The sequence below is a fragment of the Trichechus manatus genome, unplaced genomic scaffold (assembly GCF_000243295.1).
Source record: "Trichechus manatus latirostris isolate Lorelei unplaced genomic scaffold, TriManLat1.0 scaffold00057, whole genome shotgun sequence".
In the NCBI taxonomy this organism is placed as follows: domain Eukaryota; kingdom Metazoa; phylum Chordata; class Mammalia; order Sirenia; family Trichechidae; genus Trichechus; species Trichechus manatus.
In genome coordinates this window covers 10,917,263-10,930,219 of record NW_004443993.1, presented here as the reverse complement: position 1 = coordinate 10,930,219, position 12,957 = coordinate 10,917,263, and the positions used below count along the sequence as shown (strand labels likewise).

The window sequence follows — 12,957 nt, the reverse complement described above, 5'->3', positions numbered from 1 at the left end:
TTCTGACAGTGGCCGGGTTTGGGGAGGACCCGCGCCCAAATGGCCAAGTGGCTCCGGGACTACCTGAGCTTCGGAGGCCGGCGACCCCCTCCGCAGCCTCCCACCCCCGACTACTCGGAGAGCGACATCCTGAGAGCCTACCGCGCGCAGAAGAATCTAGACTTCGAGGACCCGTATGAGGACGCCGACAGCCGCCTGGAGCCGGACCCCGCCGGCCCCGGGGACCCCAAGGGCCCCGGAGACACCAAGAACGATTCTCCCAAGCACCGGCTCATCAAGGTGGAGGCCGCAGCTATGACCAAGGCCAAGGCCCTGCTGGGCAGCCCTGGGGAACAGGTGCGTGGCTGAGGCTGAGTGGCCCTAAGAGACTGGGTGGGGAGGGTCGGGCTGGGTCCCCAGAATTTGGGGAGCTTGTTTTGTGTGGGACCCCAGGGGCAGCCTAGGGCACCAGCCAGACCTCAGCCCTCCGACTGCTTGGGGGGATTTGATTTTCTGTTCCTTTTCCATGTCTGGCCCTGCTGTCCTCCTACTTCTGTGACTGTCCCTGCTTTGTCCTCTTAGTGGGTGTCTCCCGCTCCCTAGTCCCCCATCGTCCACGTCCCCTCCTTCTCTTAGTAACTGGCAGGCTCTTCCTGAAACAGATCTGAGCGAATTAATCCCCTGCTGGGCACTTTAAGATCCTCACCGCTACTCTCTGCCTTGGCTCCCTGGGTGGCACAAACAGTTAAGTGCGCAGCTGGGAGCCCGAAGGTTGGCGATTGAAATCCACCCCAGATGTGCATCAGAAGAAAGGCCTGGCGATCTGCTTCCAAAAGGTCACAGCCTTGAAAACCCTATGCAGTAGCTCTAGTCTGCACACTGGAATCGCCATGAGTCAGAACTCAGTGCTGCTAGTATTCCCATTTTACAGATATGGAAACTGAGGCTCACAGAAGAGAAGCAATTGACCCAAGGTCACACAGCTCTAGCTTGTTAGGCTTAGAACCCAGAGCTGACCCCAATGCCCATGCTTCTCTTCAATACTTTTCCTAGAGGGTCAGGGAGTGGACCCCAAAGCCTCAGCGGAGACAGGAGCCAGAGAAGGGTTTGAGGAGGGATACAGGAGGCTGGGGGGCAGTGGTGGCTTCCACGTGGAAGACCTGGATTCAGTTCTCTCCTGGCCTGTGACCCCTCGAGTGCGACCCCCACCCGTCTGTCAGTCGAGGCTTGCGTGTTACTACAAGGCTGAACAGGTTTCAGCAGAGCTTCCAGACTAAGGTGGACTAGGAAGAAAGGCCTGGCACTCTACTTCCAAAAATCAGTCAACAAAACACAACAGTTTGATCCACAGCTGATCATGAGGATGGCTCGGAACCAGGCAGGGTGTCATTCCGTTGTGCGTAGGGTTGCCGTAAGTCTGGGGCCGACTTGACAGCAGCGAACAACAACAGCGAGAGCTGCGCTGGGTGCTGGTTAAGAGCATGGGAAGAACAAGAGAAGGCAGGGGCTCGGAGGAACTAGACAGTCTGGGATCAAATCCCGCCTCTATCACCAGCTGTGTGACCCTGCGGAAGCCACCTAACCTCTCTGGGCCTCAGTTCCTTCATCTATAAAACGGGATAATGTACTTACTGAGTTCTGCTATTACAAGTAAATACATGTAAAGCACTTACAACAGTGAGGGTGGGAACCCGATAAACATCATGGTGGCGCGGTGGTTAAGAGTTCAGCTGCTAACCAAAAGGTTGGCAGTTCGAATCCACCAGCTGCTCCTTGGAAACCCTATGGGGCAGTTCTACTCTGTCCTGCAGGGTTGCTGTGAGTCTGAATCAACTGGACAGCAATGAGTTTTTTTTTTGTTTTGTTTTTTTTGTTTTTAGTTGTGGAAGGAGGGTGGCAGATGTCTGTGTCTGAGAGAATCAGGGTGGAAGGAGGGAGAGAGTGAGAGAAGCCAGCATCTGTCTGTAAGCACTTGTGGGAGGTAGAGAAGACCCCCCGTTTTTGTTGGGTGTCCTCGAGTCGATTTTGACTCACAGTGACCCCACGTGACTGAGCAGAACTGCCTCATAGGGTTTTCTAAGCTGTCATCTTTACAGAAGGAGATGGCCAGGTCTTTCTCCTGTGGAGCCACTGGGTGGGTTTGAACCACCAGCTTTCTGGTTAATAGCTCAGCACTTAACCATTATACTACCAGGTCTCCTTAGAGAAGCCTCCCTACCCCCCAGAATGAACTGGTGGGAGGAGATGTGTCAGATGGCCCAGAGAGATTAAGCAAGCAGTGTAGCATCTCCCAGCAGGGGGTGTCCAGAGCTAGGCCTGACCCCTGAGCCCTTGTCCCCTCCTCTCCTCTCTCTCCCCAGCCGGAAGCTGACACCGAATATTCAGACCCTTTTGATGCCCAGCCTCATCCGCCACCCCCAGATGATGGTTACATGGAGCCCTACGATGCCCAGTGGGTCGTAAGCGGTGAGCAGGCAGGAGCTGGAGGGAGGTGACAGGGTCCCAGGTGGGTGTGGGAGCTGACTGGTGTCCTCGGCTCCACAGAACTGCCTGGCAGGGGGGTGCAGCTGTATGACACTCCCTATGAGGAGCAGGAACAAGAGCCAGGGGGCGACCCCCCTCCCGGGGGACAGAAACCTCGACAGAGCCGTCTGCCCCAGGAAGATGAACGGCCAGCGGATGAGTATGACCAGCCCTGGGAGTGGAAGAAAGACCACATCTCCAGGGCTTTTGCAGGTGCTTCTCCTACCCAGACCCTGACCTCTGAATGCCCTCATCCCTCTACTTCCTGATTTGGTCATATCCCCTGTTTCCACTACAAAATAGAGCCTAATTACCTGGCACTTGTTTTTCTAGAATTAGAATTTTTCTAGAATTAGAATTTTCTAATTCTCACTAAAGTGTGAATGACTGCTAATCATAAATCCCTGTTCCCAGGAGAACCCACGCTATCTTCCTTGGGAACTGAAACACCTTTTAGAGTGGAATGGAACATCCTCATTCTGCTCAGTAGAGTGCAGGGATAGGAATATGCATTTGGTGTCAGGCTAGACCTGGGTTCCTGAAACTTATTTGGCAAGTCACTTGCTGTCCCTGATTCTCAGCTTCCTATTCTGTAAAATGGGGGTCATTATAGTACCTACCGAGCAGGTAAACTTGTAAACTGAGTGCTAGAAAGTGTTCAGTTATTCAGGGGCTGTTGTGGGCGGCAGAGGGACACAGTTCTTAGAAGAATTAGGGTCAATTCCTAGCGGAGCTGGGTGAGGTTGGGTAAGTCTCTGAACCTTAGTTTCGTCTTCCATGAAAAGGAGTAATAATAAGGTCAGCTTTAAGAAATGAAATAACTGGCTCCTGGAAGAGTATGTGAACTTGACTTTGTCCCAGGGGCTCAGTGCCTCAGTCTATCTGTCTATATTGGAGGTGGTTTTCTACCTCTATTTCTTGGCCAGAATTGAGGCTGAGTGGGGAATTGAACTCAGGAGTCCTGGCCCCTAATTGGAAGCTTCCAACCCACCCCCTTTAGCCCCGCCCCCTGCTCTCTGATTTGTCGCTCATGACATGGCCCCACCCCTTCCATACCACCTGATTTATGGATGGCCACACCCTTTTTCCTGACGGACGGTCAATTGGTTGCTCCTTGTGCCAATCCTGCACCTTAAACCCAGTCCCCTCTTTTTCTGGACTCTGATAGGCTAGGCCAAGCTGACACCGCCTTCCTACTGAAATTCCATTGGCTTGTCCTAGCTCCGCCCCCACAAAGTAGGCTAGACTTAACCCTTTCCTCTTTAATCCTCCCCTCCAGTGCAGTTTGACTGTCCTGAGTGGGAAAGGACCCCGGGTTTGGCCAAGGAGCTCCGGAGACCCCAGCCCAGGAGCCCCCAGCCTGCAGAGCGCGTGGACCCGGCCCTGCCCCTGGAGAAACAACCGTGAGTGGGGAAACTGAACTTGGAAGAGCCTCGCTGAACCCCTCCCAGCCCCATACCAGCTGTAGACTCCTTCTCAGGCAGAAGTTTTTGTTTTTTTCCCTCCATGGGAACTTTGACTCATTCATTCACTTCATTCATTTCTTCAACTAATCTTCTTGGGTCCCAATGCCTACTGTGTGCCAGGCACCCAGAAAGGCAAAATCTCTCAATGGTTATCAGTCTCTGGGTTCAAATCCCTGCTCTTCGAGGCTCCTTGCTGTGTGACCTTAGGCAAGTCACTTAACCTGTCTCAGCCTCAAGCTCAAAATCCTTAAGAGGGTGTCTGGCTCAAATAAAGGAAATTTCCTCCCTCCACTTGGGTGGTGTCTCAGTCACCTAGTGCTGCTGTGACAGAAATACCACAAGTGGGGGGCTTTGATGAACAGAATTTTATTTTCTCACAGTTCTGGAGGCTGAACATTTATTATCAGGGGCTTCGCTTTGTCAGTTCTTTCCTTGTGGGTATCCTCAGCATTCCTGGGCTCCTTGGCAATCCCCACATGGCATCTGTCTTCCCCCATGTGTTCAAGTCTCTTTGTCTGATCTGCTCTTTTTATGATGGAGGTTAGAAACCACTCTACACTGGTCTGCCCTCATTAACATAACAAAAACCCTGTTTCCAAGCAGGATTACACCCACAGGTATGTTGTTACTGCCAACATAGCAACCCCACGTGACAGAGTAGAACTGCCATGTAGGATTTTCTAGGCTGTAATCTTTCTGGGAGCAAATCGCCAGGTCTTTCTCCCAAGGAGCCCCTGGGCGGGTTCAAACTGCCTACCTTTCATTTAGCAGGCGAGCACTTAACCGTTTTGCCACCAGGGCTTCTTTACAGGTACAGGGGTTAGGACTCCAACACATATTTTGGGGGACACAATTCATTCTATAACAGATGGGGCTTGTAGCTTGAGAGCAAAGAGACAGAAATCATTTTGACCCCGAGGAGACCTTGGGATGGGACTGGGAGGAGCAGGATTTGGGGGAGAGGGGGTCCCAACTTTGGGCTGGGGTAGGAGGCACAGGCTGGGAGGTCTGGGTCTTCTCTGTGTCCCCGCAGCCTGGGAGCTTCTTGGGGGACCCGCTACATCCCCAGAGCCAACGCTGTGGGTACCAGGGCGTGTTTGTTTATCAGCGGTCCCAGATTTCTTAGGTGGGTGATTCGTAGACTTGAGGCTCATGACCACTGAGGCAGAGGGTGAGAAGGCTGTTCCCTTGTCACCTGTCTCTCAGTACAACCAAAGGGCAGGTCTCTGTTTGCTTCTCCTCTGTCTTTAACACCTTACTCACATCTGCTAACCGTGAAGAGCTCCCTGTCACTGGGTGTGTACAAGGAAAATATTCAGTAAAGAATAACATAGGTGAGCCCAGCTACCACCAATGACCACCCTGACAGGGAACACAACAGCGAGTCCCTGATGGAGCAGGAGAAAGGTGGGTGCAGAACTCCAATTCTAGTAAGAAGACCAGACCTAATGGTCTGACTGAGACTGGAGGGACCCCAGAAAGCATCACCCCCGGAATCTCTGTCAACCCAGAACTAAAACCGTTCCCGAGGCCAACTCTTCAGGCAAAGATTAGACTGGACTATGGGACATAAAATGATACTCGTGAGGAGTGTGCTTCTTAGCTCAAGTAGATACAGGAGACCAAATGGGCAGCTCCTGTCCGGAGGGGAGATGAGAAGGCAGAGAGGGTCAGGAGCTGGGTGAATGGACACGGGAAATCCAGGGTGGAAAGGAGGAGTGTGCTGTCACAGTATAGGGAGAGCAATTGGGGTCACATAACAATGTGTGTATAAATGTTTGTGTGAGAGACTGGCTTGAACTGTAAACTTTCACTTAAACTATAATGAGAACAACAAAAAAAGATGCCAATTCTCCCCCCACCAAAAAAAAAAAAGAAGAATGACATAGGTGAGTGGGGTGTGAATGTGGCAAAACTCGAGAAAGTGATTGATGTTGAGGAATTGGGGGTGAGGGGCCGGGGACACTTGGGGACCCAGCTGAGGGGGGCTGTGAAGATCAAGGCCAAGTGTGCTGTAGAATTGGAGGTAGCAGCTCCATGTTCACCTGGGCTCCTGCCTCCCAGGGAAAACCACGCGTGCTGGTATCCAGGCTCCTTTTGAGAAATCCAAGGGGCTTTTCCTCACCTGTTTGTACAGGGGTCGCCAGTCCTGGCACCTGCTGTGTTTGAAGCCAGTTTGAAGGGGGGTCGCATTTCATGAGCCATCTGCCCCCACCCCGTAGGTGGTTTCATGGCCCGCTGAGCCGGGCGGATGCTGAGAACCTGCTCTCCCTTTGCAAAGAAGGCAGCTACCTAGTGCGACTCAGTGAGACCAGCCCCCAGGACTGCTCCCTGTCGCTCAGGTGAGACCTCAGCGCCTGGAGGGACAGGGGCGTCACAGGACTGCACGCCATCACACTTCCGGGTTAATTCAGTGGGAGCTATGGGCGGGGATTTCATGGCCAATGGGTGGGGCTTTGGAGCCAGTGGATGGGGCTTTACCAGAACAGTGGGTAGAGATTCTGAGGCCAGTAAGTGGGGCATTTGGTGCCAGTAAGCAGAGCTTTCTGGGACCAGTGGGTGGTGTTTTCAGGCCAGTGGGCAGAGCTTCCAGGGAGGCACTTTCACGGTTCCAATTGGGAATGAACTCTCGGTCACTGGAGGTATGCAAGAAGATGGAGTAGAAGCCATACGGGAGAACCAGGCCTTGGATGAGATGGGGAGAAACTAGGTGTTCAAGATTCCTCTGGACTCCCTCAGTCCAAAAGTTGAAGGATATCCATTTGTCTCTTAGACCGGAATTTCACATTGGCCCTGTGAGCGTCTGAGTTCTAGATCCTTCTGTCTCTAAGATTCTAAGTGTGTCTGATTATAAAACTCTGCTAAGATTCTATGAGATTCCTAAGAGAACAAGGTTGAAGGAGGGCTTTGGGGCCAGGATCAGATCCTGAGTCTGCCACTTTCCAGCTGGGTGACCTTAGCTAAGTGATTCAACCTCTCTGGACCTCAGTTTCCTCATCTCTGAAGTGAGGGTGGTAATAGCATCAACGTCATTGTGGTGTTTGGATGGTTAAGTGAACTAATATGTGGAAAAGGTTGAGAATAAAACCCACACCCATTGCCATCGAGTCGATTCTGACTCAGAGCGACCCTACCGGCCAGAGAAGACCTGCCCCATAGGGTTTCCAAGGAGCAGCTGGTGGATTCGAGCTGCCAACCTTTGGTTAACAGCTGAGCTCTTAACCACTGTCCCACCAGGGCTCCAAGTTTGAGAATAGTTCCTGGAAAACAGTGAGCGCTTAGATAATATTCGCAAGGATGATAAAATGATTCCCTGATTCTGGTCATTCCATCCACAAGGATGGAGAGAAAAGGAGGTGACCCCAGACCAGGGTTTCGGTGGTGGGGAGCCCAGGGGAGGACGCAGGGTCAGGAGATTTGGAGAGAGAGTGAGGTAAGTCTACGGGTGCTTGGAGTGACCCAAAAGAGGTCCTGGGGGCCCCCTGGCCACTATAATTGTTCCCTTCATTGAAGAAGCACTTATTGAGTACCTACTGTGTTCCAGGCCCTGTAGTAGGCTTTGGCGCTCTGGCTTTGCCACACCTGTTATTGTTATTTGCTACTGTCAAGTCAGCTTCTGACTCATGGCAACCCCATGCACAATGGGATCAGACCATTGTGATCCATAGGGTTTTCACTGGCTGATTTTCAGAAGTAGATTGCCAGGCCTTTCTTCCTAGGTGCCTCTGGGTGGGTTTGAACTGCCAACTTTTAGGCTAGTAGTTGCACGCTTAACCATTTGCACCACCCAGGGACTCCTTCCACAGGTGTAGGGGTTAGGATTTGCAAGACATATTCTGGGGGGGGCGGACAAGGCGTTCTGGTGGCACAACAGTTGAGCGCTCCACTGTTAACTGTAAGGTTGGCGGTTTGAACCCACCCAGTAGCTTTGTGGGAGAAAGGCCTGGCAATCTGCTCCCATAAAGATTACAGCCCGGGAAACCCTATGGGGCAGTTCTACCCTGTCGCATGGGGTCACTAGGTCAAAATTGACTCAATGGCACCCAACAGCAACAGTATTTTAGGAGGGACACGATGCAATCCCTAACAGCACCTAACCACTGCTCGCCAGAGGGGCTTGGGGAGGCCAGGGCCTGGCCCCTGGGGACTTCGGGGATGGAGAGGTCTGGGGTGCTCAGGCTCCCCTCTGACCGTGTGTCCTCTCCCCAGGAGCAGCCAGGGTTTCCTGCATCTGAAGTTCGCGCGGACCTGCGAGAACCAGGTCGTGCTGGGCCAGCACAGCGGCCCCTTCCCCAGTGTGCCCGAGCTGGTCCTCCACTACAGCTCACGCCTACTGCCTGTGCAGGGCGCCGAGCACCTGGCCCTGCTCTACCCGGTCACCACCCAGAACCCCTGACCGGCTGCCTGCGCCGGGGAGCCCACTGGCTGCAACAGCTGGAGGTCTTCACAGTCCGGAAGGAAGGACTGAGATAGACAGACAGATGGACGGACTCCCCACCCTGAGTGCCGAGTCTTGCATTGAGGACGCCATCTCTGCCGCCTTCTGGGTCCTGGGCCCCCCCCCCTTACCCTGAAAAATAAATAAGTTATTGTCTCTTTCGTGTCCGTGCTGGCCACCAGGGAGGGAGGTGTGTCTCTCAGGTCCCCAGTGTGAGCCTGCACCCCTCTGTGTCCCCATCTGTGAACTGGCCCCGGGGGTGGGGTCCAGTGGGGTGTTGAGAGGGCCCCCAGGAGCTGCCCAGAGGCACCAGCTCGACAGAAGGATGACAGGGGGCTGAGACCCTTGGAGGGGCAAAGGCTTCCCCTCGAAAAAAACAAAAACCAAACCCATTGCCCGTTGAGTTGATTTTGACTCACGGTGACCCTATCCCTCTAGATCAGAGTAGAACTGCCCCATAGTGTTCCCAAGGCTGTAATCTTCATGGAAGCTGACTGCCTTCATCTTTCTCCCTTGGAGCAGCTGGTGGGTTTGAACCACCGACCTTTCGGTTAGCAGCTGAGCGCCTAACCACTGCACCACCAGGGCTTCTAGGGGCTTCCCAGGTTGCTGGATTTGGGGATGGAGCTGGGGTCAAGGAGGAGAAGTCAAAGCTCAGAGAGGCAGAGAGCAGGAGAGAGGGGCCTGGAGGCAGAGGAAAACCTGGGGGTGGGTACAGAGGCGCAGAGGACAAGTGCAGATACAAAAATGGAGAAGCCAGGGGCAGGATAAGCTCTCAGGCCAGCCCTGCCCCCACCCCGCCCCTCCTCCCATCCCAGCAGCCGGCCGGCCAAAGCTGCAGAAAAGACATCTGTCCCCATGGAAACAGCAGAGGTGGGGGAGGGGAGCAGGGCCCAGTTGGTGTCCCTTCAAGGTGACAGTCTGGCTGGTAAACCCCAGGAAGCCCCTGACCTACCCTCCCTCCTCCTTCTCCAGGGCTGCCTGGGGGGGAGACGTCAGCTGGGGGGGGGGTGGGCTCTGGTGCAGGGTACTGCTGCTTGGATATGTCCCTCCAAGTGTTGGCGAGATGTCAGAGTCCCCTTTCGATAGAGGGTCTCTCCAGGCATCTCTGGACGCTCTGGGCCTCAGATGGCTCCCTCTGTCCTGTACTGTTGATACAGCTGGCCCCTGGGGAGAAGGGTGTGAACAGGACAGATGCGCTTCCAATCCAATGGACATTAACCAAGTCACCGACAAATGAACTACGTAAGCGACCCACAGCGACCCTATAGGGCAGACTGGAACTGCCCCATAGGGTTTCCAAGGAGCGGCTGGTAGATTCAAACTGCCGAACTTTTCGTTAGCTGATGAGCTGTTAACCACTGTGCCACTAGGGCTCCACTAACCCAAAGGTCGGTGGTTCAAACCCACCCAACAGCTCTTTGGGAGAAAGGCCTGGTGATCTGCTCCTGTAAAGAGTACAGCCTAGGAGACCCCATGGGGCAATTCTACTCCGTCCTATAGGGTCACTATGAGTTGAAATCAACCCGACAGCACCCAACAATAAAAATCATAATCTGTCTTGAGTGCCAAAAAGGAGAATAATGGGAAAGCATACCAGGGGGGGCCCACCTGGTCTTAAATCCAGGAGGACTCCCTGAAGGAGGAGGCTGAGCTCCCGGCAGAGGTGTTCTGAGTGTCTGCCCTTTTCCTCCCACTCCAACTTGCACTTACTGAGTTTGTCTCTGTGTCCACGCGGGCCTGACATGGCTCCCTGGCTTAGCTTAAGCAGTGTCACTGTTAGCCGCCGGGCGAGTTGGCCCCTGACTCATAGCAACCCCGTGCACAGTGGAACAAAATGCTCCCTGATCCTGTGCCATCCCCAGGATCGGCTGTGGGTCTCGCTGCTGTGTTCCATAGGGTTTTCGCATAGGGTTAACCCTGATTTTCGGAAGTCGATTGCCAGGCCTTTCTTCCTAGACCGTCTTAGTCCGGAAGCTCTGCTGAAACCTGTTCAGCATCCTAGCGACACGCCAGCCTTCACTGACAGACGGGTGGTGGCTGTGCATGAGGTGCATTGGCTGGAATAGAACCTGGGTCTCCTGTATGGAGGTGAGAATTCTGCCCCTGAACCACCAAATCGCCATCAACTCTAGGTTTGCGTCCTTCACCAGACTTTACTGAGAGTTGTGGGGGAAGGGGGAGCCCCAGCATCAGTTATACCTCCATGTAGCCTGAGCCACTGGTGGGGTCCCTCCTGGATCCCCGGGAGCTCAGAGTCCCCTTCCCACTCTAGGGGACCCTCTTGGCCATGGCTGCTCAAAGCCACCTGGGCTGGGAGAGACCTTGATTGTAGAGCTGGGGTGGCTAGGTCTCAGGCTGGGGCAAGGTTTGGGGGACAGACGTGGCTGGGGGTTAGAGGGCTGGGGGGAAGAGTCGAATAGAAGCTCTGGCCTTTCTGGTCCGACCTGGGTGAGTCCAACACCTTCTTTTCCCCAGGCCACGCCTCAGTCTCTTTGGAGTCCCCCGGGGCCAGTATAGGACGTTGCTGTAGAAAGGATTTCCTGGGGAGTAGGGGGGACAGTTACTCAAGAGAGACGGCCTGGCCCACCTCCGGGGGCTTTGTCTCTGCTCCTGAAAAACACTGGTGCAGTGGACAACCTTCTCCATCTATTTCCCCTTTCCCTCGGCCCGGCAGCCACCCCCTTCCAAGGGCTGGTATCAATGCCAGATGGGGAACCTACTCCGTCCTGTCAAGCGGCTGCAGTTCCCGCCTCCGCCACGCGGGGGCGGGGTTCCCAGCGGATCCCATCGGATCCCTTACCTGAGTCCCTGTGCAGGTGGCGACAGCGGCCCCAGATCCCAGCGCCCAGCGCGATAGCGGCCACGGCCACGAACCCTGCCACCAGCAGCGGGAAAAGAAGTCCTGTGAGGACAGTGGGCGTCCTGAGAGGGGCACTGGGCGGAGCTGGGGGAGGGACATGAGGGCGGGGCCCACCTGGGAAGCTGAACGCAGGGGTCCCTGGGGGGCCATCTGAGGAGAAGAAAACTTGGTCGCGGGGATGCCCACCTTGGAGTCCAGCCTCCTGCACCCTCCAGCGTCAGAAGCCTCCCCCTTCCCCACGTGAGACCTCAGAACTCCTGCCCGGCCAGGCTGGGTGACTCGGGGCCAGCGTCGTGTCTGAGCCTTAGGTTCCCCTTCTGTCAAATGGGGATAATCGTCCCTACCTTGCTGGGTTATCGTGAAATAACTGCCAACCGGAGTTTTTCATCATGAGCTCCATCACCCTCATCACTAGTCCCTCACTCTTACCATGCGCGCCACCATCCACATCACAGACCTCCATTATCCTGTCTTAGTTACCTAGTGCTGTTATAACAGAAATACCATAAATGGGTGGCTTTCATAAACAGAAATGTATTTTCTCACAGTTGTCGTTAGGCACTGTAGAGTCAGTTCCCACTCATAGCGACCCACTGCCCAGTCCTGCGCCATCTTAACAATCGTTGCTATGCTTCAGCCCACTGTTGCAGCCACTGTGTCAATCCATCTTGTTGAGGGTCTACCTCTTTTTCACTGGCTCTCTACTTTACTAAGCACGATGTCCTTGTCCAGGCACTGGTCCCTCCAGATAACATGTCCAAAGTATGTGAGACAAAGTCTCGCCATCCTCGCTTCTAAGGAGCATTCTGGCTGTACTTCTTCTGGCAGTCCATGGTATAGTCAATATTCTTCACCAACACCATAATTCAAAGGCATCAATTATTCTTTGGTCTTCCTTATTCATTGTCCAGCTTTTCATGCATATGAGGCGATTGAAAACACCATGGCTTGGGTCAGGCGCACCTTAGTCCTCAAAGTGACATCCTTGCTTTTCAACACTTTAAAGAGATCTTTTGCAGCAGATTTGCCCAGTGCAATGCATCGTCTGATTTCTTGACTGCTGCTTCCATAGGCATTGATTGTGGATCCAAGTAAAACAAAATCCTTGACAACTTCAATCTTTTCTCGATTTATCATGATGTTGCTTATTGGTCCAGTTGTGAGGATTTTTGTTTTCTTTATGTTGAGGTGTAATCCATACTGAGGGCTGTGGTCTTTGATTTTCATCAGTAAGTGCTTCCAGTCCTCTTCACTTTCAGCAAGCAAGGTTGCATCGTCTGCATATCTCAGGTTGTTAATGAGTCTTTCTCCAATCCTGATGTCACATTCTTCATACAGTCCAGCTTCTCGGGTTATTTGCTCAGCATATAGATTGAATAAGTATGATGACAGGATACAACCCTGGCACACACCTTTCCTGATTTTAAACCACACAGTATCCCCTTGTTCTGTTCCAACGACTTCCTCTTGGTCTATGTGCAGGTTCTGTATGAGCACAGTTAAGTGTTCTGGAATTCCCGTTCTTTGCAATGTTATCCATAATTTGTTATGATCCACACAGTGGAATGCCTTTGCATAGTCAATAAAACACAGATAAACATCTTTCTGGTATTATCTACTTTCAGCCAAGATCCATCTGACATCAGCAATGATATCCCTTTTTCCATGTCCTCTTCTGAATCTGGCTT

General features: G+C 53.3%; 1 protein-coding gene across 1 annotated transcript; it reads left to right on the top strand.

The window, feature by feature from the left end:
- Positions 1-39: 39 nt before the first annotated feature.
- SHD (Src homology 2 domain containing transforming protein D) lies at positions 40-8,364 on the top strand. The gene is made up of 6 exons (XM_004378637.1): positions 40-336; positions 2,340-2,445; positions 2,524-2,715; positions 3,782-3,905; positions 6,191-6,310; positions 8,178-8,364. The coding sequence occupies exons 1-6, from the start codon at positions 40-42 to the stop codon at positions 8,362-8,364; spliced, it is 1,026 nt and encodes a 341-aa protein (XP_004378694.1).
- Positions 8,365-12,957: the final 4,593 nt, after the last annotated feature.